Source organism: Armigeres subalbatus, chromosome 2 (genome assembly GCF_024139115.2).
Source record: "Armigeres subalbatus isolate Guangzhou_Male chromosome 2, GZ_Asu_2, whole genome shotgun sequence".
Lineage (NCBI taxonomy): Eukaryota > Metazoa > Arthropoda > Insecta > Diptera > Culicidae > Armigeres > Armigeres subalbatus.
In genome coordinates, this window is record NC_085140.1 from 45742056 (window position 1) to 45766081 (window position 24026).

General features: G+C 42.3%; 3 protein-coding genes and 1 long non-coding RNA gene across 4 annotated transcripts in view; 3 read left to right on the forward strand and 1 right to left on the reverse strand.

Moving 5' to 3' along the window:
• Positions 1-9253: 9253 nt before the first annotated feature.
• On the forward strand, positions 9254-10331 carry LOC134214340 (uncharacterized). The gene is made up of 3 exons (XR_009979743.1): positions 9254-9468; positions 9545-9613; positions 10078-10331. It is a non-coding gene; the product is annotated as an uncharacterized LOC134214340 (long non-coding RNA).
• Positions 10332-12076: 1745 nt separating this feature from the next.
• LOC134218507 (thioredoxin, mitochondrial) lies at positions 12077-13972 on the forward strand. The gene is made up of 2 exons (XM_062697603.1): positions 12077-12517; positions 13509-13972. The coding sequence occupies exons 1-2, from the start codon at positions 12330-12332 to the stop codon at positions 13753-13755; spliced, it is 435 nt and encodes a 144-aa protein (XP_062553587.1). The 5' UTR covers positions 12077-12329; the 3' UTR covers positions 13756-13972.
• LOC134218506 (uncharacterized protein C7orf50 homolog) lies at positions 13973-14938 on the reverse strand. The gene is made up of 2 exons (XM_062697602.1): positions 14714-14938; positions 13973-14657 (listed from the first exon to the last, which is right to left on the reverse strand). The coding sequence occupies exons 1-2, from the start codon at positions 14793-14795 to the stop codon at positions 14119-14121; spliced, it is 621 nt and encodes a 206-aa protein (XP_062553586.1). The 5' UTR covers positions 14796-14938; the 3' UTR covers positions 13973-14118.
• A 125-nt stretch (positions 14939-15063) lies between these two features.
• The window catches only part of LOC134218503 (E3 ubiquitin-protein ligase MARCHF6), a 28698-nt gene continuing 19735 nt past the window's right edge, over positions 15064-24026 (forward strand). Inside the window, exon 1 of the mRNA XM_062697599.1 lies at positions 15064-15601. The gene's annotated coding sequence lies outside the window, so the exon portion shown is untranslated. The remainder of the gene's footprint in view (positions 15602-24026) is intronic.

Sequence of the window (24026 nt, forward strand, 5' to 3'; positions counted from 1 at the left end):
GAGCTGTTGGACATCATCCTCGATAATGCCGCCCCAGCAGTCGAAGTCTTCTTGCACGCATATTCGACATGGCTACCGAAGGTATGCTTGTCGTCTATGATGATCCCAAGAATCTTCAGACTACGCTTTGAAGTGATCGCGACGTCTCCCACGTGAACAACTGCATGTTGTGCCGACTTACGGTTGCTGACGATAACCACATCCGTCTTATGTTGAGCGAGCTCAAGGCCTCTCGCACTCATCCAGTCCGCCACAGTGCTGATCGCGTGTTTTGCGGTTAGCTCTACTTCGGGGGTTGACTCCCCGTAGACCTCTAGGGTTACATCGTCAGCAAAGCCGACGATCTTCACACCAGGAGCGAACTTTAGCTTCAGAACCCCGTCATACATCAGGTTCCATAGTACCGGGCCCAGGATTGACCCTTGCGGGACTCCTGCGGTAATGGGAACACTTTTCTGACCAGCATCGGTCTCGTATAGCAGCACGCGGTTCTGGAAGTAGCTTTCCAAGATCCGGTACAGTCCCACCGGCAGGCTAAGCCGGTGTAACGAGAGCGCGATGGCATCCCAGCTTGTGCTGTTGAATGCGTTCTTCACGTCCAGTGTCACCAACGCACAGTATCAAATTCCTCTCCTTTTCCGTTGGATCGCTACCTCTGCAGTCTTGAGCACTGAGTTGATAGCGTCCACCGTGGACTTACCCTTCCGAAAACCAAACTGGTTACTCGACAGGCCATGCGTACCCTCTACGTACGGGGTGAGCCTGTTGAGGATGATCCTCTCGAGCAGTTTACTCGTCGTGTCGATCAGGCAAATTGGTCTGTACGCCGATGGGTCGCCCGGAGGCTTCCCGGCCTTCGGCAGCAGTACCAACTTCTGCCTTTTCCATCTCTCAGGGAAACGACACTCATCCAGGCATCTCTGCATAGCTAGCCTGAACATGTTCGGGTTCGCTATGATCGCTGCCTTGAGTGCACTGTTTGGAACTCCATCGGGGCCTGGAGCTTTGTTCATCGCAAGGGTGTTAGCCACTGCGAGTAACTCTTCGTTCGTCACCGGAGCCACCATTTCGGCCACACTCCCAGCGCCTTGCAGCGCAGGAGGAGGCCAGGGACTTGTGGCTCGGGACGGGAAGAGTACTTCGATAATCCTCGCCAACCGGTCCGGTGACCGTTCGGGGGGTGAAGAGCCCCCTTTAGTCTTGGCCATCACGATCCTATAGGCGTCACCCCACGGATTCGCATTGGCACCCTCGCACAGGTTGTCGAAGCACGCTCTCTTGCTGCTCTTAATGGCCTTGTTAAGGGCCAGTCTCGCAGCTCGAAACACTTCGCTCTTTCCTCCTCAGCGCGGGCTCGTTGCGTCCTACGTCTAGCCTTGAGGCAGGCTGATCGTAGGGCTGCAATTTCGGCACTCCACCAGTATGCCGGGCGTCTGCAATTTCTTGGCAGGGCTTTCCTCGGCATAGTAGCATAGCACGCGCGTGATAGGACAGCTACCAGCGCATCCCCGCTTAGACTGTCGGTGTTGTCCTCCAGTCCCAGGGCTGCGATGAAAACTTCGCTGTCGAAGTGATTGGACTTCCACCCACGGACCTGACAGGGATCACCCGCCTTCGGACGCTGCACACCATAGTTGATCTTGAAGCGAATTGCTAGGTGATCACTATGGGTGTAGCCCTCGTATACCCTCCAGTCCAGGTCAGAGACCAGACCGGGGCTGACAAACGTTACATCTATCCATGACTCGGCCCCATTCCTACGGAATGTGCTACAGTGATCGTTCGCTAATTGGGGCGTTTTGACAAGCGTCAATGTTGTTTACTTTTTGCATTGAACAAAGGAAAATTTTACGCGCCAGAAAATATCGATCCCCCCAAACACGGAAACAAAACGTCAACGCGTTTTTGACATCACATTCTGACGTTTAGCTGCTTTTTAATTGGGTTTCGCCCCAATTAGCGAACCCCCAACTAAAAAGCGCCCCAACTATAAAAAAAAAACCAATTAGCGAACGTTTACTGTACTGGCTCCGTCATTGACAAGCACTGCGTCGAGTTTTGCAAGTGCCTCGAGTAACGCTTGTCCCCTCTGATTGGTGCAGCGGCTGCCCCATTCCACTGCCCACGCATTAAAGTCTCCCGCTATAACGAACGGACTCCGATCTACTAGGTCCGACGATAGCCTGTCGATCATCTGGTTGAACTGTTCCATTGACCACCTTGGTGGGGCGTAGCAGCTACAATAGAACACCCCATTGATCTTGGCTATCGCGACACCCTCCGCGGAGGAGTGTACAACCTCTTGAACGGGGTACCTTCCTGTTGTACAGATTGCCGCCGACCTAGACCCGTCCGGCACCCAGTTGCCATTGTCGGCAGGGACGATGTACGGGTCAGACAGGAGGGCGACATCGGTCCTCGACTCCGAGACCGCCTGCCACAGCAGTTGCTGGGCAGGTGCACAGTGATTCAGATTCAGCTGTGTTACTTGCACGGCTTTTTCCGATTGGCTTCTCCGAAGGGACACGCAAGCCCGCCAATAGCATGGTTCCGGGCCTGCTTCTTACTGGCGCAGATAAGGCACCTGGGCCTTGTCGCATTCCTGCGCCTTGTGTTCCTCCTCGCCGCAGCGACGACACATCTTGCTTCGGTCTGGGCCCTTGCAGTCATAAGACTTGTGCCTGCACTGAAGGCACCGGTAGCACCTGTCCACTGAAGGTGGCTGGAGCACGCTTACTGGGCATACTGACCAGCCGATCTTCAGCTTCCCTTTTTCAGTGACCTTTTTGGCGTCAGCCACCGGTAGTCTGAGATGGGCTACCTGCGTACCAAAGAATTCCCCTTTTAGACGTACAGAGGACCGCTCAACCTCTGTGCCGCACTGCTCTTTGACGGCAGAGACGACGTCTTCCGCGGTCGTGACCTCGTCCAGTTGCTTACACTGGAGGGTCACTTCCGCACCCAACGACCTGAGCTGAGCGCCGTCACCCAAGACCTCCTGGGCAAGCTTTTTGTAAACTACACCGCTAGATTGCGCGCCACGCTTCAGTACCAAGATCATTTCACCGTACGTCTGACGCTGCGCACATCCTGGCCCAGGGCCGATAGGCTATCGGCCGCTCGCAGCGATTTGAGGACATCGGCGTATTTGTCCTTGTCGGTTTTCACCAGCAAGGCCTCGCCTCTGTCTCTCACCTTCTTCGCAGGTCGAGGGGTGTTCGACTTCCGCACCCTACTGACCAGCTGCCAAGGATTTGCATCCCCTTCGGCGGATACCAATGGCTGGCTGGGGCCAGCTTGTGGCTCAGCAACTTGTGCCTGTCTAGTGCCTTTCACCTTCTTGGGCACACGCCCTTCAGGCTCCGGTGCACCATCCAGGCGACGTTTTGCCTTAATGGTAGCGCGTTTGGGTCGCTTCGAGCTTGGCGTTTTCTTACCCTCACTGGCCGTAAGGGCGGTCGCCTCTTTCGCCGCAGTAACACCGCTAGGGGAGGAGAGGGCCTTGGTCTGGATACCTTTGGCTACCTTCTCTGCTGCCGCTACACGCCTGATATAAGCGTCCTGTTCTTGTCTTGCGACTCGAACAGCTTGCCGAAGCACCAACAGGCTCTGCTTAAGCTCCTTGTTGGTGTTCTGCTTGCCGCTTATGAACTCGATGATCTCATCGAGTTGCTCGGCCACCACCCGTATCCCTGGTAGTGGCTCATCAGGCGTGCAAGCAGGGCTACTCCCCACCACCACTGGAGACTCTTCGGTACTGCCAATAGCAGCAACCGTCACTCCACTCTCCCCCTCTCTAATAGGGGACCTCGCTAGACCCCTTTTGGCAAAGGGGTCCATCACCTCCATCTCCAATGATTTTTGTCTTTCAAGGCTCATTGCTATATGGGTCCGCCTTGCGGCTGCCGCCGAATCCTACTGGAGTAGTCGCCTTTAGTGATCCCATGGTTATCTATGCCTGCCTTGCGGCAAGCAGGGAGGCCATGCGAGGGTTGACACTTGCGTGTTCAGAGCCAGATCAGCGCAAATCAGGAAAGGGCGTCTGAGTCCCACCCAGTAGGCAAAACTGGATGGCAGGATTGGGCATCAGCGTGCTACAAGGCCCGCCACGGTTTTATGGGACGGAAGACAGCCTAGCCATTAGCCCACTCGCCGTATTGACTAGAGGCCTGAATAAGAGAAACGCGGATAGGTATATGCCGCCAATCGAACCGTCAAAAAACAGCAGCCAATCGAGCAGGAGACCTGTCAAGCAGCCAAAATTTTGGCTCAAATACTGAAAACGGCCAAATTCGATTTTATGCCATTTTTCAATAAACAAGATTGAATGTATTTTACATTAGTTTGCAATAATATGTGTTAGTCATTAATAGATTATGAAATGAAATTCCATTGTTTATTGGATTCTATTGTTATATGATGTGGACACATAAAATAGCGGATTGTGAGATTTTATCTACATAAACCATTTCTTCCTTTTCATGTGTTGTTCTTTGATGAAGAAGATTGAATGCAGTGTTATATTTTCTATCCGCGTTTCTCTTATTCAGGCCTCTAGTCAAAACGTTATCAGACTACTAACAGTACGATTATGGTTCAGTCATTATCAATATGGTTCAACGTGGAAAGTAAACCGTTCCATAAATGGTTCGGCTATCGTTTGGATTTATGCGGGTGGCAGAGATGCCAGATTTGAAGACATGTCTTCGATTTGAAGACATTTGAATCTCTGTGAAGACATTTATTTCTTGAAGACATTTTGAAGACTTTTAAAAACATTTGAAGACATATCTACTTATTTGAAGATACTTGAAGACAATCAATAAGCCAGCGAATAGAAAATACAATTTTGTTACTTATAAATTCAGCGACTTCTATGTAAATTATATAAAAATTACATAAGTTATAATAGTCTTTGTCTCAAGCTTAGAATCTCAAACATAAAAATACATTCACACTAGACAGTTGATAACTGCAACACAAACAAAAATCGGAGGAATTTTAATTTAAAGACTAAATTAAAGTAGAAAATTCAGATGAAACTTGTTACACACTTTCGTTAAATGTCTTCCTTGAATTGTTTTGGTATTTTTTCTACAAATATCTTTGGACATTCTTCCAGTAGTTTCTCTGAAAATTGATCTCTAATTTTTCCAAAAAATCGTTCTAGTATTCTTTCTGAAATTCCTCCTGAAGTTTCTCCAGGAATTTGCCCGGAAATTTCAGGGATTTCTCATAAAAATCCTCCAAGAATTCCTTTGGAATTTACTTGGAAACTCCTGCGAAAGTACATCCGAGAATTCCTTCGGAAGATACTCTAGAAGTTCCTCCTCCTCCAGTAGTACCTTCATGAATTCCTCCAACAGTTCTTCTAGGAAGTTCTTCCAGAAATTCTTTCGAAAGTTCTTCCAGGTATTCCTGCGGAAGCTCCTGCAAGGATCTCTCCGGAAGTTCCTCCATGAATTCCTTCGGAAGTTTCTCCAGTAATTCCTCTGGAAGATTCTCCAAGTATGTTGCCGAAAAATTCTTCAAGAATGCTTTCGAATGTATGTGAGGATTTTATTGAACACCCCCGCAACAATACCTTTATTTTATTACTATAAGCTACTATGAATTGCACTCCTCTTGATGGTATGTAGTTTCGGTTCGGATGCCAAGCTGAATGCAGCTGGCTATCACAATAAAAATATTGAAGTCGTTTCGATTGTGTAATCCTCAGCGATAAGAGAAATCCCACATGTATGCTATGGAATTTCTCGAATACTTCCTCCAGGATTTTTTTCGGAAAATTCTGCAACAGTACCTCAAGAGGCTCCTCCAAGAGTTCATCCAGTACTACCTCCGAGAATTCCTCCGGAAGTTTTTTTAGATATTTCTTCAGTAATTCCTCAGGAATATTCAAAAATTCATCAGGAAAATCCTTCAGGAATTACTCCAGAAAATCTCTCCGGAGTTCATCCCGAAGTTTTTCAGGAATTCCTTCTCAAGTTCCTCCAAGAATTCTGCCAGCAATTTCTTCTGAAGTTCCTTCAGAAATTTCCCGGGAAGTTCCTTCAGTAGATCCTTTGGATGTTCCTCGGGAAATTTCTTCGGGAGTCTTCCAGAAGTAATTCTTCTTCTTCCTCTTCTTCTTATTTGCATTACATCCGTACACTGGAACAGAGCTGCCTCGCAGCTTAGTGTTCATTAAGCACTTACACAGTTATTAACTGCGAGGTTTCTAAGCCAGGTTACCATTTTTGCATTCGTATATCATGAGGCTAGCACGATGATACTTTTATGCCCAGGGAAGTCGAGGCAATTTCCAATCCGAAAATTGCCTAGACTGGCACCGGGTATCGAACCCAGCCACCCTCAGCATGGTCTTGCTTTGTAGCCGCGCGTCTTACCGTCTTACCAGAAGTAATTAGACTGAGCCAAAAATCCATATCAAGTTTATGTGTGAGCGATATAGATTTTTGCAATAGCTTCCATCTAATGGATTTTATGTGTAAGCCTTATAGAAAATGTATAAGTGAGCACACATATAATTTATTTATGCTTACTAATTAGCTTTATTGCTTTTTGTTGATAAAATTGAATGGATTTGATTAATTAAATTCATTTCTTAATTCATTTGAAATCACAATATAAATATATTGGTATTCGTAACATGAAAAAATAATAAAACGAACTTTTGTATTTGATTATATTTATTTCTTCATTATGAGTAACAATTGAGGCATGATGCAATCGGAGTGGCGAAGATCTTCGTTTTTCACAATGTCTATACGCTTTTCACTATCAGTAATCCAGAGACGACTGTGAAATGCATCTAATGGTTAAAACATAACTAACGGCTGCCGCACACAAAATTGCCAATAACGTCCCTAATGTTTGCCTCATCGTGTTTAGCAGCAGACTTTCGGCATCATTGTTGAGCTTCCCGATCTTTATTCAGCACCTTCTTTCTATAGACTATAGTGTCCGCATCGCCAACAGGCAGTTCAGCAGCATTATCCCCAACATCCGCAACAACTGTCTCCATCAACATCCGCAACAACCGACATCTGCAACAACCGTCTCCGCCATCAAATCAAAACGAATCAAAGGGAGAAGACATCCCTTCCGGAGAAGGAAACATGCATTCGGCCCGAATTCACTCAGCGGGTTATCAATCACAATTCACAACACTATTTTTTAGCTTGTTCCACTCCTGTTGGCTTGTTCCCATTCGCACAGCATCTGAATTCATTGAACAAAGAACCATAAAATGCATTAAGTATAAAAGCATTAAGTATAAAACTATATTTAACAAGTCCTACCTGCAAGAAAACCCAAATTTCCGAAGCGTCGTTCAGCATGCGTTCACTTGTATTTTTGTCCTTCCTTTTGACACTTCTCGTGGTTTTGCGCATAGTTCGCACAGTAAACTCAGATCACTGGAGTCGGTAAAATTTTACCGGGTTTTCAAACAGCTGAACGTTCGGTAATGAGCCCGGTAATTTTTTTAATTACCGAACGCTCAGTAAATGAAAATTAATCTGAACTGTCAAAAATTGCAGTTTGTTCGGTAAAAAAATGACGATGTTATCAGTAATTTTACTAAGTAACGGATATGTCAATAAAATTACAGGACGTCGGTAAAACATTAACATTTCTTTCGGTAAATTTTTATTCATTTTACGGATCGATCAGTAAATAGATTAAAGATTTTTTTTGAAGAGATAAAACAATGTAAAAATGAAAACAAAAAATAAAATGTAATATTTAAGAAATCATGAGTTACTTTTTACCCTCCAAACATCAATTGGAATTATGCATTTTTATTTTCGATATTTTTGTTATATTCAACTGCCCCATTTCCAATTAGTGATCACTGAAAGTTTTTTCCTTCATCGCATCAGTTTAATTGATTATTTATCTTTTGAGTTATAGGTTCAAGCAGACTGATCCCATATGTAAGTTTTGTGCGATGCTTTTCTTGTTATACTGGCGGTCAACAAAACTATATTCATCAGTAGACTTCACAACTAGAATGGATTCTAGCCGAACCATGAAGTCTAACAACAAAATAATTCGTTTTCACAAAATAACTTGTGAACGCCAGCACAAACAGAATTGCATCGTTTAAAACGATATGAGACCACTATGCTTATCACATCACATGCAAATGATTTAAAAAAAACTAAAATTTGTGAACTCACAAAATCTCCCTGAAGAAAAATCGCGAATTGAAAAGTAATGCAAGTGGCGTCTGTTTCTTTTCTATTTAGTTTCAATTGTTTGTTAACAGTTGTCTCCGGTAATTTTTCAAGTATTATTGATGAAATGTTCGGTAAAGTTATATGTTTTACTGTCAGTACCAGTAGTTTATTACCGAACAGCCTATAAACTAGTGAATTGCCGAAAAATTCAGTAATTTCTTCACGGTGTACAGTAATATTTTTTTCCATTTACTGAGTCATCGGTTAAAATATCAATTTTGACAGTAGTTTTACAATTATCTCAGTAAAATCATGATTTACCGAACTAAAACTGTAAAAATAATTACCGAACAGCGAAGTCCTTGTTTAGTGTGCGTATCAGTATCAACTATATGTTTCACCATTGTCTGTTTTATGTGTGAGATGTTATGGTTTTTAACCATTAGTCCCCACATATACTTTCAAAAAGAGATGCAGTTGTTTGTTAGCATTCATGCTTATTAAGGGTATCTGCATGATTTTATGTTCTATAAAGCCCATATAAAATGTATAGCGGATGATTTCTGATTGTTTTATGTGTCATTACATATGTAGAAAATTATTGATTTTTTAGCAGTGAGAAGCTCCATTCAGAAGAATTTCGTATAAGTAATAAAAAGCTCCATAAGGAATTTATCCGATCGTTGCTCCAGAAATTTATCTGGATGTTTCTTCAAGTATTTCACGGAAAATTTTGAATCCCTGCAAGTAATTCTTCCTGAAAAAAGAATTCCACGTGTTAAAATTCAGTAGAAAATCCAGAAGAAACTCTTCATACACCATCTCAGGAAAAATTTGAAGAATATTCTCTTGAATTCTAACAATTTGAATTTAAAAAAAATAAATATTATTCCACATCAGTAAAACAAGGAGATGATTGAACTAACAAACCTATTGGATTTTGAAATTTCTCGTTGATATTCATAATTTTAATAATGAAGACATTTGAAGACATTTTTAAACGACTGTGAAGACTTTTGAAAATATCATCTGGCATCCCTGGCGGGTGGACACATATCACGCTCGTTCGGCTGAACTCAAATTTGGGTCGATCTAACTCAAATTAATAACTTCCTTCGAAACGTCAAACTCTGAGTAACCGAGTTTTATGAATTTGAGTGACTGTTACCCAAATAAATATAAATAAGTGGGAAACTCAAAATTGAGTTCACCGTGAAAATTTCTTTATAATGGCGAAGTCCGGTTGCTGAAGATAGTCAGAAATCATATTCAATTATAAACCGTGAGTTAAACAATTCGTTTAAACGCTATAAACCTATAAATACCATTCTTTTCTTCTTTAAATATTAAATTTGCAGATATGTTGAACGATAAATAGAACAGAGATTGAAATGAAGACAAAACAATCTGGAGAGTGTTTCTTTTCGGTAAGTTTGGAAAGTATTGTATAAATATACTCAATCAAGTTGGAACCCGGAATGGGGGACTGCAGTTCGATTTTCCTCGCAATCCATTAAACCGAACCTTAAACATAACTTCGCTACTAGTGTGCTAATCTAATTAGGTACGAAGAGAAGCTTAACGTACGGATTATGAGAAAAATTCAACTTCGCTAGTCCCTCATTCCATTTTTCAACTTGATTGAATATATTTTATATCACAAATGTGTATTATGCAATAGGGGTAATCACTCAACGGCGTAGGTTGCTGCGTATCTGTTTATAGAAATGTTTCATAGGTGATTTCAAATATGTCCTTTGGGATCATGTATGAAACATTTCTATAAACAGATACGCAGTAACCTACGCCGTCGAGTGAATACCCCTAATATCTTTTCAGTGTGATTAAATAAACAACTTGATCCAAAGACTATTATCTCTTTTCCTTGCAGCTACTTGTTGTATCGGAGTTCTATCTCGGCCTGAAATTCAGGCTCTGAAGGCTATGGGAAAGTGCGAGCTTCTGAGGAATGGTACACTTTTCGACTCGCTTTTCGAAGCGACAAAAATCATGCCAGGCTACGATATTACGTGCTTCCTTGTGCTTCTTACCAATAACAAAATTGAAATAATTTCTTTATATGTATTATATTATTGAAATAATGTGCATATCATTCGGTGTAACAAATAAAATGTTTTTAAACTATCACCAGAACCATCTTCATTATAATTAAAAAAATATTGAAAACATTGTTTTTCTGGAATGACAAACTCAAATTCATAAATATGCGATTTTATGAAATTGAGTAAATGTAACTCAAAATAGAATATCTTCCAAGGTGACTCAAAATTGAGTTACAGCCCATTAACTCAATTTTGTCTTGAGCCAGTTTTTCCGATTTTGAGTTAAACTGACCCAAATTTGAGTTCAGCTGAACGAGCGTGATTACAATAAAGAACGCAGCCAATTTTATTTTTGACCATAAATATGAGACAACAACGTATCCAAAACCCATCACATGGCTGCCAGTTTGATTGCTTCTATATATTATTTCCGTAATTTCTGTAATAGAGCTTGCTGTCGTTTGATCATCATTCTCTTGTACGCGCACAGCATAGAGCTTGCTGACGTTTACTCATCCTTCTCTTTCAAGCGCATGGGGAGGATAGGATTTGTTTTCATCGGGAAACGCTTCGGAAGCGTTTCCCGATGAAAACAAAACCCATTCTTGCTGTGCGCGTGCAAGAGAAAGATGACTAAACGTCAGCAAGCTCTATATAGTATCTGACGTTTATCATCTTTCTCTTGCAAGCGCACAGGCGGAATAGGGTTTGTTTTCATACGGAAACGCTTCCGAAGCGTTTCCGTATGAAAACAAATCCTATCCCACCTGTGCGCGTGCAAGAGAAAGATGATAAACGTCAGATAGCCTTATGGATAGAATTTGCTTTCATCGGGAAACGCTTCCGAAGCGTTTCCCGATGAAAACAAATCCAACCCTTCCCGTGCGCTTGAAAGAGAAGAATGATTAAACGTCAGCAAGCTCTATACGGAAAATAATTAATAATTTATAAATTGTTTAATTATTTTTAAATACTGTAGTTAAGCTTTAGCTTGCTGACATCTGTTATGTTTCTCTTTTATCCCCATCTAATCGCATTTCTCTTTCAAGCGCACAAAAGAAACAGGATTTGTTGTCATCGGGAAACGTTTCCCGATGAAAACCAAATCCTGTTCCTTTTGTGCGCTTGAAAGAGAAAGATGATTAAACGTCAGCAAGCTCTATTTAACCACATTTAACGTTCTAACATCACAAAACAGCAAATAAATATATTATAAGCAAGACAACTTCTTGCAACTTTTATCTAGAGGCCTGAATATTCAGGCCTCTACTTTTATCTAGCGTTATAGTATTTGATCATGATTTAAAACGGCTAAAACATATTTCCTTGTACTGTTCAGATAGATCAAAATCTCTTTTTCCTTCTAGGCACAATAATAAACCAAACGTTCCTAAATTTTGATTTAATAGAAACTTCAGTTTTTTTTTTGCAATGCTTAGGGTCTGTCTCATTTGGAGAATTAAACTGAAATTAAACTTAAAAGTGACATTTCAATAATTATCAAATAACCCAGCTCGCAGAGCAAGATTACTTTTGACAGATATCGAATCATTTTGCATCGATGTCTTATTGGAATTACTGGGCAGCACCAGCCATTCTTATCACCGGGTTATTTGCTAATTTTCGAACTGTCACTTTTAAGTTTAATTCTCCAAATGAGACAGACCCCTAAAATGTGCACAATAACTTTAGGATAACCTGGAAAACAGATATGGCAGCACTTCCGAGTATTTTTTGACATTTGTATTTGAAGGTTTCCTTCGTCCTCCCATCCTTTTTCATGTTTACTTCGTTACTCCCACATGCCTTGTGTACTGCGTCGCCTACTTCCTTCTCCCATATATTTAACTAATCAGCCTCGTGTGGCAAGAAGACGGTGTTGACCTCGCGCCGCTCACTCAACCCGCAGTTCTGCTTGCGTGATTTTTCAAACGTTCACTGATTTCATAACACAATCACGTATCGAATCAGCTAATTCGGAAGATCGCCATTAGAGTGACAGCATCCGCCGTGCAAAATTTCGGTGTTATCAATCGATCGCAACCTGATTGGTGCAAGCAATAATACTCGAACTTAAAAGATGAACTCCGTCACCAAATTAATTGTGCTCCGAGGAGCGACCCAGAGACTGCTCACCGGAGGAATCCAGCAACGTTACCTGAGCACCGGTTCTGCGCGTCTCTGCGTGTTTAAAATCCAAAGTCCGCAGGAGTTTCAGGAGAAAGTGAAGGACAGCAAGGATCCCATCATCGTGGACTTTTTTGCGACGTAAGTTTTGGGGCCGAACACAGTGCGTCAGACACGGTACGGGCAGTGTACGCAATAGTGCTGTCCAATGAGTAGCTCGAAGTTATTCCCGTCCTACTCGTTCTTTTTTGTCAACAAATGGGCAAGAGCAGGACAGGGAGAAAGTTCGAGCTACTTCAAGCTCTCATTGGACAGCACTAATGCAAATTAATTTGATTTTCACTCAGGGTAGATGCATATCTTTTTTTATGGCTCTCCAGGGAGCCGATAATGTTTTTATTGTGATAAAATATCTTACTCCAAATACCTATGAAGTGTTTTTCAAAAAATGACTATGGGTTAAAATCTAAAAATATGTTCTAAAGACTTCGTTTCGGAACAAAATCTCAGTTTATTTTTTTACATGGTTGGATTGAATTTTGTTGTTGAAAATATTAATTTACATTGGTGCAAGAGGCATCCCATGACTACCTAAGAGCTAAAAAATATCCAATTTCGTAGTGCTTTTGAAAGTGCCACATCATCATGTGATGGCATTTTTTGTAAACTGTGCAGAAGAATTATTCTTTTACCTTTTTGTTTGAGAGCAGTTGGACAACGCCTTACGGGCAAGCTACTTGGTATCAAATTTAAATTTTTGAAAAGCGTCACAAAATCATGCCTAAGACTGAACGTTGTTAACGCTTACATTCTACGATATTTTTTCGAGATTTTAATATCATTCGACTCAGAAACTTTTCAGCAATTTGCTGGAGCATTTGAAACTATTGATAGAAACGTTCCAACTATATTTTTTTGTTTTGATTTGTTGACAATATCAGTGAAAATGTTCTATTCCTAAGCCGTAGGGTAGTCGATCTCAAGCAAGATCATCTATATAGGTGTCGAAAGCAGCAGTTAGATTGCAAATTTGAAATTATGTTAACTTCAAAGCACTTATAAGTCTTTCGCCAAGGCACTGTGGCCACAATCCTTTTAATTTTTTTATTGATCATTTTCATATCTTTCGTAGCTGGTGCGGACCATGTCGCATGTTGACACCGCGAATCGAATCGATCGTAGGCGAGCAGAAGGGCAAAGTGAAGCTGGCCAAGGTGGACATTGACGAGCACACAGAGCTGGCACTTGACTACGAGGTGGCTTCGGTACCCGTTCTGTTGGCCATTCGCAACGGAAAGGTCGAACAACGCCTGGTGGGACTGCAAGACACCGACAAGCTACGAAACTGGGTCGAGAAGGTCGTGAAAAATGAAAAATAGATGGACTGTTGGGTTCCAGTGAAAGTGACCGTAGGAACAAGCATTTTTTGGGGTTCCGCGGAGTAGACGGAGTTGAAGCCAATACTAGAACCATGTTGTTGAGCCTAGTTTGTATGATTATCCCATAGGGAGCAATGAATATGATGCTATCTTGTCAGTGCGTACTATTTTTATCAGACGATTCGAGAACTATAAAAATTATCAAAGTAAATAAGAATTGTAGTAAATTATTTTATATCCTTGACCGAAAGTAATAATCCCCAATATGCAATTAAAAAAATCTCTTTAGGCTTTTGTTCGGATACTTACCATTCTCATTTATCTTTCTTTATAAAACCATTTTATTGATGAATACCCGCGCATTTATCCCAAGTACTGAAGTAGTTCCCTCGCCCGCTGATACCGGCTTCCTTCCTGTAACGTATCATCGCCACTATCCTTAACCTTTTCGTCCAGCTCCTTTATTGCTTCTTCGGCCCGTTTCGCCAATCCATCCCTCCCAGAACCCTTCATGCCCGAGAGATACTCCAGCACCACCGGCCAAATGTCCCCGTCCAAGTGCTCTTCATTGAACACGTGTTCCTGGATGTAGATCTGTTTCAGCTTTTGAAACTTCCACTTTTCCCGCTGATCGTTCCAGGTTAGCAAGTATTGGCGGCATTCTTCCTTCTCACGATCTATGGCTTTCTGCTTGCGATCGTCCACGTTTTTGGCATGTTTTTCTCGCTTTTTAGCCCGTTTGGTTTTCTTGTTCAGTTTCAGGGCCGGGTTCACGAGCAGCGCCTGATCAATCGTCGTGCCAGCCGTGATAACGGAAGGTTTGTCAAGTTTGGGTTGCTTAGCGGACGGCTCATCATCCGGCGGGCTGCTGTTTACCAAATCCGATGTAGACTTACGTTTTTCTGAAATTGTGCGACTTTCCTACAAAATTTCAACATCAAATACTTTCTACGCTTACCCTTTTTCGATTTGACTTTGGGTTGATCATCGCTTTCTTCAATTAGCTGAGCTTCTGCTGATTTGTCCTTTTTCTTACCCATGGTTATTTACTTCACTTTACTCTTTATTTTGCTTGAATATTTATTAAATCGTTGTTAAATAAATTACAATAACTATAATCAAAATATCGATGTTTTACTCTTTTTGAATCGCATGCGTTTAATCTCTGCTTTCTAAACAAAAAATAAGTGGCTGCGTACAACCTAACAAAACAAAAAAACAACGTTTTGATTACGGTGTAAATCGTGGCACCCCTGCCATTACACCGCACGTGTTGACTGTCAAAACGCGCAAACAAAAAAGAAACGCAAAATAAAAAGAAGAACAAGCTGCTAAAATTTCGACATTGCACTCAAGATTCTCCCCAGGTGAAATCCATCCCGGAACAATAATCCCCGTAATTCGCAGTTACAGCGCGCAAAACGGTCGCAAAGCGGTGCGTGACCAGAATTCAACATTCGGTGATCGCGAGCCAAGTGGAAAGTGCGTGGTACGGTGCAGTGCTTCAGGAGAAATTGTGCGACAAAATTTTGCTCTTACGTCGAGAACGGCTGTTGGTGGAAGTGCTGGCTGGAGCTGTGCGTGAACTGGAGGGGGCAGAGATGACGGAATAAAAATTAGTGGTCTTGTTTTCAATTATCGAGTGTCGTTGAGAACGGGTTAGATATTATTGGTTCTTAAATTGATCAGATCGCAGCGAAGGATCCGGTTTGGAAGACGCTTGAACGAGCGTTGGTCGCTGAAAGGAGGATGTTACTTCCTGCTTTGCTCAAAAGGAGCTCGAATAATCGTCGCAAGCTGAAGTAGACCAGAAAGTAAACAAGCAAGAGGCGAACAACATTACCAGGTAAATGCAAGGGGAGACTTCATAGCATTAATAGTGCCTCGAGTCCCTCAATTTGTGCAGTACTGGACTGATAGCCCTTTTCTCATTCATCAACGCATACGGAAACTGGGACAGGTTCTGTCCCTTGGCCAATAACATTTAGTAATACTAAAAATAATCCAGCCTTGATCAGGAAACCTTACTAATGAAGACATTAATAATTTGGTAGGAAATGCATGATCAACTCAAAATAGATTAAGGAGATAGGCGGGGAAATGAACCCAAAACCTGCTTCTGCGGCCTACTCACAAGACAGCTAATTTGATCAACATTGGCGTAAATAAAGGGGGGCTTGGGAAGTACTCCAAGAAATTGAAAAGCAAATTCTAAAATAATAATTTTCACTTCGTAGGCTCAAAGTCAAAGAAGTTTTGAGAATAGTGAACTAATATTAGATTTTAATGCTTTTGGAGGTCTACGTAATAACACGTAATAATGAATAGAAACTTAATCTTCTTGAAATGTTTAAAATAACATCGCATATCCTTTTCTGCTACATCTCTTTTTGAAGAAAATCGTACGGGGACTGGACTTTGTCATCAGATATATTTCACTCGTCTGGTTCTGCTGTAGTGAATGATGCTTCAAATTAAACAGGCTCAGGTGTGTCACATCTTGCTTGTTCTTTAATATAGCAGAACAGACCGTAGAATGCTTTTTGGAGCTGAATGAGTTGTGTGTGTGTTCTTCTTAAACACTATCTACTTGATAACACGGAAGTTCTTTATGTTCTTCTAACAGTATTTGCAACGGTAATCTGAGTAATAGACTTGCAGATGAGTTTTTCCGAAAAATATATTAAGCTCGTTTAGTGGAATGTATTAAACCGTCTAAGACGAATTAAGTACTGTCCATTTAATTCCACCAGTTAATTTTCGTTATCTTTGCAGATACGTATTTCGACCACAACTGTGTGGTCGTCTTCAGTGTCTTGTACTTGACTCGACTTGAAGAAAACAATCGCAACTTACACTATTTATACTACGCTAGGTACCTAATCTAATCTTACAATACTTTATTTACCTATACAGTAAATTACTTTATTGTTTAGGTAGAAACTTGAAGAGCCAAGAGCTGCCATTTCCCTGATCCTTATTCAACAGCGCTGTTTGTACCTGTCGGTGGATTTCCAAACTCTCAGCTACATCGAGTTTCCATGGGGAAGAGACATTTCTTAAGATTTTAATATTTGATGCCGTAATTGGGTGATTTTCCTTATACACATGCTCTGCTACCTTAGATCTAAATTCGTAATGTAATCCCTTATCGTTTTCTCTTTTCGCCTTACTCTTTTCCGCCATATGTTCCTTGAACCTTATATCTAATGATCTTTTTGTTTGGCCTACATAGATTTTTTCACATTGGGAACAACTTATCTTATAAACGCCTGCCTTATTCAACATTTCTACTTTATCCTTCGTTGAACCCAATAGAGACTTGAGTTGGTTGCTTCTACTGGAGAATACTAGATCGATGCCGAATTTCCTTAGTCGAGGGCGTAGCTGGTTGGTGATGTGTTTATCATATGGGACCGAAACTCTTTTCAGTGGCTCTTCTATCGGTGTCAGCGTTGTTTGTCCATTTCGTCGTAGGGTCCTTTCCTTCTTGTTGATGATCGCTCGTATAGTCCTCTCCTGGTATCCGTTGATCTTCGCTGTTTCCAAGATGTATTGTAGTTCCTTCGTTTTTCCTTCTTCGCTCAGGGGTGTCGTCTGCATCCTGTGGATCATGTGATGAAATGCTGCCATTTTATGTTGGTACGAATGGTTCGATGTATATGGGATGACTCTCATGGTGTTCGTGGGCTTCCTGTAGATTTCGAGGCTCAATGTTGTATTTGCTTCCCTGATGACTAGTAGATCCAAGAAAGGTAGTTTACCTTCTTTTTCCTCTTCGAAGGTAAATTTGATGTCCTTATGCACGTTGTTTATCGCTTCCAAAATCCTGGGTAGATCCTTTCGGTTGATGATGCTGAAAATGTCGTCGACGTATCTCCACCACTTCTGGGGTAGTATTCCTTGTTCTTGTAGGTTGTTCTCCAGATTCGCCATGAACAGTTGATAGCGAATTTCCCATCGGTGCTCCTTTCGTCTGTTTGTAGTAGTTGCCACGAAATGTGAAGTAGTTCTCCGTCATGCATAGCCTTGCCAGATTTAGGTACATCTTCACCTTTCCTCGCCATGTTGTTTCCGTCCTTTGTGTTAGCAGCCAATCCTCTAGAAGATTCAGAGCATCTTTTACTGGAACGCTAGGTAACAATGCCGCTACGTCGAATGATACCATTATGTCCTCTTCTTCGATGTGTCCTGATTCCAACAGCTTCTGGGCGAACTCCTGGGTGTTGATGACTGACCTGCTGGGGAATGGTTTCGGCATACTTTGGAACTCCTTTACCAACCATTTGGCTATGTTTTGGGTAGGGGAACCCACTGATGAAACTATCTCTCGCATCTCCTTGCCGGGTTTATGGATTTTTGGTAGTCCTTTAATCCTAGGTAGAACCGGGTTTACTGTCTTTACTCGGGCTTCTCCGATGATCGCCTTACACTCCTTTATTGTTTTGTCCGTGAGTCGTATTAATCCTGGCAGCGGATCCACTCTCAAATGTCTATAAGGTCCTCCGTTGATTTTCGTCGTCATCTGTTCGTCGTAGTCCTCTTTATCCATTACCACTACTGCGTTTCCCTTATCGGCTTTTACGTAGTATACTGGTTTTTCCTTAAGCTCCTTTAGAATCCTCCTTTCGTCATGGTTCGTTGTCCCGTGCCGTCCTTCTTGAGTTTTTTTTAGTATAAAACCGGTCATGCAACTAATTTGTATATTATCGTATTAACGTTTCTCGTTTTTCACGATGCAGGAATACGTTATATATAACAGCACCGTTCTGCTCTACAATTCGTCCATGGATACATATTTTCTTGTTGTGATTGTGGTCTTCGGTATAAATCTTGTCTTTAAGTTGAAACTTACGCTGCATTTCTCCATGACCTATCACTCAAATAAAGTCTAAACAAAATTCTCCTTGGTGTTTATTGAATCGCAAGTTTAGTTTGTCATTGCTGCACCGAACTTCACATTCAGTTTCCTTCAAGAGATCCATAGTAGTTCGAACTAATTCAGGTTTCGCCTCATTTTATGTTCTTAAGGTAATTGTCTGAAACTAAGGTACCATACCGGGCGAATGTTTCACAAAGTTTATCTAGAACTGCTGTCGTTCAACCGTCTAAGACGAGTTGCTGTCGTTGTTATGTGTAAATCATGGATCTCACCGCCAGGAATGATGCTGAAGACGTCCCGTAGGTCACTGTCGACAAGTTGTAGCACCTTAATCGGATCCTTTGGTTGGTCACGCCAGAATATCCTTTGATATTGTGTCTGATTAGGATCGACCTTCACTTTTTTCAATGTCATTCTAGATCTTGGGCCCCACCATCAGAACTTTGTTGAGTGATGATAACCCATTCTGTTTTGCCTTTCCGACGAATACAACACAAAGCTTTGTGCTGGTCCTTGATGGTTTGAGTACAGCGTGGTGTGGACCAGGCGCATCGTCCTCTCACGTATCTCGTGACAATGACCTAAATCTACATGCTCCTTAAGGAAATCTTGATACCTTGATCTATGAACCTTTTGAACGCCAATGAACGGGAGTTCCCTAGTTGGTCGATGGAGTCGCGAAACGGGAGCTGAACAGACGGCGAGGTGCTGCATATATCCGGGTGATTGCCTGAAACAGTTAAACTGCTCCCAATGCCAATTCCACGAACCACGACCCAGGACTCATCAATAAACTGTTGTGGTAATCTCTCGACTGCACCGACCTTCTATGAGCCAAGGAGTTGTCACCATGTGGAAGTTTCAAGCTGTGGAGCTATTTATAATTGCTGACTTGCGCTTTTGAGGGGGAGGGGTGAGTCCGACGCCGATCATAGTGAGCATAATCCGGCCCCATCCAGTGAGGTGAGGGATCCTGCATTCTTCGGAGATGGCTGCGGTGAACGAGGTGGCTGCCTCACCACAGGCAGAATAGGCTGATGTTGAAAGTATCAATCCTGAGGCGGTTCAAACGTAGAAATTGCAAGTCAGCGACAGAGTTTCGACGAGGTTACGGTGGTCGATACAGGTCAGTTCCGTAGAATTGGTGGCTATCAATGATAGCCTGCGAGATTCTTAACCGGAGCCTCCTGTTGTTGGTTCGATTAGACTTAGACAATGTCTGAACTAGATTGCTTTTGTTTTGACAACTTACTTTGACTCTGCGGAAGTGCGGAAGGAACGAGAGACTCCGGTCCATGGGGACTCCGAGAACGTTCACAATCTTTTTTGTCCGGACAGCTGATGACTCCACATGTAGAGCTCAGGTTTCCTACGGAAAGGTTCACAACCTTTGATTAGGATGCCCTGCGAGGAAATTCAACACAAAATCAAGAAGGTCTTCCAACTGTTGGAGGACGAAGGCCTGAAGGCCTTGGAAATATTCAAGGTCATATGCATTCCAATCAGCGGCATCATAGCGTCATCCTGGCCTCCGGTGATGTTCGGGAGACGTGACGTAGACAGTGACCGAAATTGGACAATGATTGCTCCCGAATAGGTCGGTGGACCATTTAAGAGATGGGAGTATGGACCGACTGGTTTCGGTCACGTAAATGGCATGGCCGAGTGGTCGTTAAAGAAAGGATAAGATCAGGAATCACTCCAGGCTGGATCATGTGCGTTAATGTTGCCCATAATGAGGATAGAGACGGAGAGATAGTCTTTTGATGTCTTTACCGAACATCACGCTGACTTGGTAGCCACCTCGGAGAAGGGCTCAAATAATTGGAACTGAAAAACATCAAAAGGGATATCCCTAAGGACCCCTATCGCCACTGAATGCAGGAAATTTAAGCCCACCTTGATGGTCCATTTGTACTTCCCTGCAAGGGAGCGATCCATGAACTCAATAACAATCCATAATAATCCACGGCGAGTTGAGCGTGAGCAGTAACCAGTAACCGTTGATATTCCACTGGACACAGAAATTAACCTTCAGCGGAAGAGGGGAGGGTCGGGAAGGGAGCAAGTTTGCTACCTCAGTCCGAACCACAAAAGGAAGAAAAAACCAAATGATACGTTAGGTTGTTGTTGTGAAGGAAATCGGATGGGGGCCACAGTCGCCGGGAGACTCGTGCATAGTCAGATTTGGATGTTTTCTGGACCTAGAGAGAGGGTCGGGAGAGTGTTGGTTCAAATTGCTGTAATTTATAAAACTTATAACCCAGGTTGGAGTGCTTGGGATGCCTTGGACATTGTGTCTATTAGGACATATTGAACGGGTTGGTGTCTCCTTCATCATCACCCTCACCATCTCGTTGATATGTTTTACAAAAGTGATCCTAGATCCTTTGTTCTTCACATGTTAGCTCTTTCTTTTCTGGTAGCTCCTCTTGCTCGAAAAACCTTTGGACACTCTTCAGCAACGGATCTTCATTATTAACATACATCACATTGACAACTTCGTCATGAGATTCATCCGAGGCCCTAGCCAGTACCTATCCAAACCAATTTGAGTTTCGTAGAGCTGTGGCAACTCGTCGGAAAGTTTCAGTTGCGGTGATATCAGGATATCAAAAAATAGCTCCGCACCAATCAATAGATCAACATCCTTTGCTTCATTGAAGCTTGGATCAGCCAAAACAATACCAGGGGGAAATTTCCATTCAAAAGCGTCAACTGGAACGGGGTCATCCTTAGCCGTGCGGTAAGACGCGCGGCTACAAAGCAAGAGCATGCTGAGGGTGGCTGGGTTCGATTCCCGGTGCCAGTCTAGGAAATTTTCGGATTGGAAATTTTCTCGACTTCCCTGGGCATAAAAGTATCATCGTGTTAGCCTCATGATAAACAAATGCAAAAATGGTAACTTGGCTTAGAAACCTCGCAGTTAATAACTGTTGAAGTGCTTAATGAACACTAAGCTGCGAGGCGGCTCTGTCCCAGGGTGGGGATGTAATGCCAATTAGAAGAAGAAGAAGAAGAACTGGAACGGATGGAATTTTTTCTGTCACCCTCGATGTCACCAAACAGTTAATATCACATTCGAATCCGGAATAACCGGACGACAATCTTAAAAAAAACTTGATGCCGAATTTGGGATCGGATGCCGCCCACTCCTACAACAGGCACATTGGCACTATTGGCAGGATACTTTGGAAGAGATAGCAACTTAACGGCGGCTTCTGAAACCAAGTTAACTTTTACTATGTCTGAAACTTGATTATGCATATGTACAACATGTGATAGATTTAGTTCGGAAAAGGTATTGGAGGGTAACCGCCCCTTCGGTACCTTTTCCGAACTAAATCTATCGCATGTTGTACATATGCATAATCAAGTTTCAGACATAGTAATTAATTTCCACTCCGGGTGGCTTAATACCCGGCATATAGGCAATTAACTTTGAATGTACAAGTTAACTTGTAATCCCGAATCAAGAAGAGCGCGTAGTTTGACGATCTTACCACTTCTTGATGCTACATTCACCAACGCTGTCATCAACAACACCTGTTTTACTCGCCGCTGAACACCAAAACACGCTGTTGATACATTGTCCTCAGGAATAGCTGCTGACCCTGTCTTCGTAATCGCTGATCCACTGGAACTCTGCTGCCTAGTTTCGGGTGGAGAAACCTGCTCGTAGTGTAACATTGTATGATGTTTCTTGGCGCTCTTGGAATATAATTTATCCGATAGGCATCCTCTGATCTGATGCCTCTTGCGAAGACAATTGAAACACAGTCCCTTTCACTTCGGCCATTCTTTCGTCGATACTCATGCTAAAAAAAGAGGAACATTTGTAGTTGCTGTGTTGACCTGTGCATATCTCCCACACATTTTCTGATAGATTAGATCAGCGGTTCTCAACCTGGGGTACATGTACCCCTGGGGGTACCTTCGCTGGACCTGAGACCAAAATGCATAATAACGGATATTGTATTGAACTTCAAGAAAATGTTGAAAAAAATCCTTGATTTCCAATCTATGTTAGTTGTGATACAATTGCACATAATGAGCTTGTTGAATAATTCACAGTGTCTACTTTTAAAAGGAACTACCGTCCGAAGGGGCTTGTTTTGGTACTTTGCGTCCCTTTTAACATAATAACAAAGTGGAGCACAACACGGATTTTCATCGAGATTAAGACTTTGTTGAAATTAAGGCTTTGTTATTAGAAAACCGTGTAGCCCAACTGTCTATAAGTGTGCCCTCAAAGATACCACAATATAACATCAATGTCTCAGTTCTAGAGTTAAAAAAAAATCAAACTATGACTACTATCGGACCATAACTGGGTTACATGGGAAAAATGTTAAAACGTACGCAAACGTATACATTGTGCGGGGGCTCTTCTTCTTCTTCTTATGGGCATTACATCCCCACACTGGGACAGAGCCGCCTCGCAGCTTAGTGTTCATTAAGCACTTCCACAGTTATTAACTGCGAGGTTTCTTAGCCAGGTTACCATTTTTGGATTCGTATATCATGAGGCTAACACGATGATACTTTTATGCCCAAGGAAGTCGAGAAAATTTTCAATCCGAAAATTGCCTAGACCGGCACCGGGAATCGAACCCAGCCACCCTCAGCATGGTCTTGCTTTGTAGCCGCGCATCTTACCGCGCGGCTAAGGAGGGCCCCATAGAATAGCTGTGAAAACCACAATAAAATTTGTTATTATTCTCAAAATTGATTAATCCGTAATAGGAACGCATGCACCAGTTGTGGCACTATTCTTAATTTTGGTTCCTTATTTGGCAAATCACATTGTTTTCTTATGGGACTGGCCAAATTGGGACCACTAGTGCCACAACTGGTGCAAAGGACGTTAAAAATTAAGCAAAATCAATTTTTACAATTATGCTTGGCTTGTTTTGGAGGAAATCAAAGGCGTTATCGTGTCATATGAATATGCTTTATCGATATGAGCTTGGTTTGCGGTGATTTGATTGGTCATTTGGCATATAAAGCACTAGTGCGACAACTGGTGCTATAGCCACAACTGGTACATCTTGCCTAACAATTAAAACCATGCACCTTATGAGATATCTACACATGTACTTGTACATAATAAAGGGTGTTTGAACTAAATAAATGATAAAATTGAAATTAATTCAAATACATGACACTTTGACAGTAAATTTTTTGGTCATTTAAGTTAAGCCCCAAACGCAATACAACGGAACGGCGACGGAAACGGAAAATTTGACAGTAAGCCCATATATTTTCTGTCAAATTTGCCGTTTCCGTCGCCGTTCCGTTATATTGCATTTAGGGCTTTAAAAGTAGGCTTTGAAATTAAAACCGATTAAAACACAAATCAAAAACAAATCGACACCAAAAAACGCAG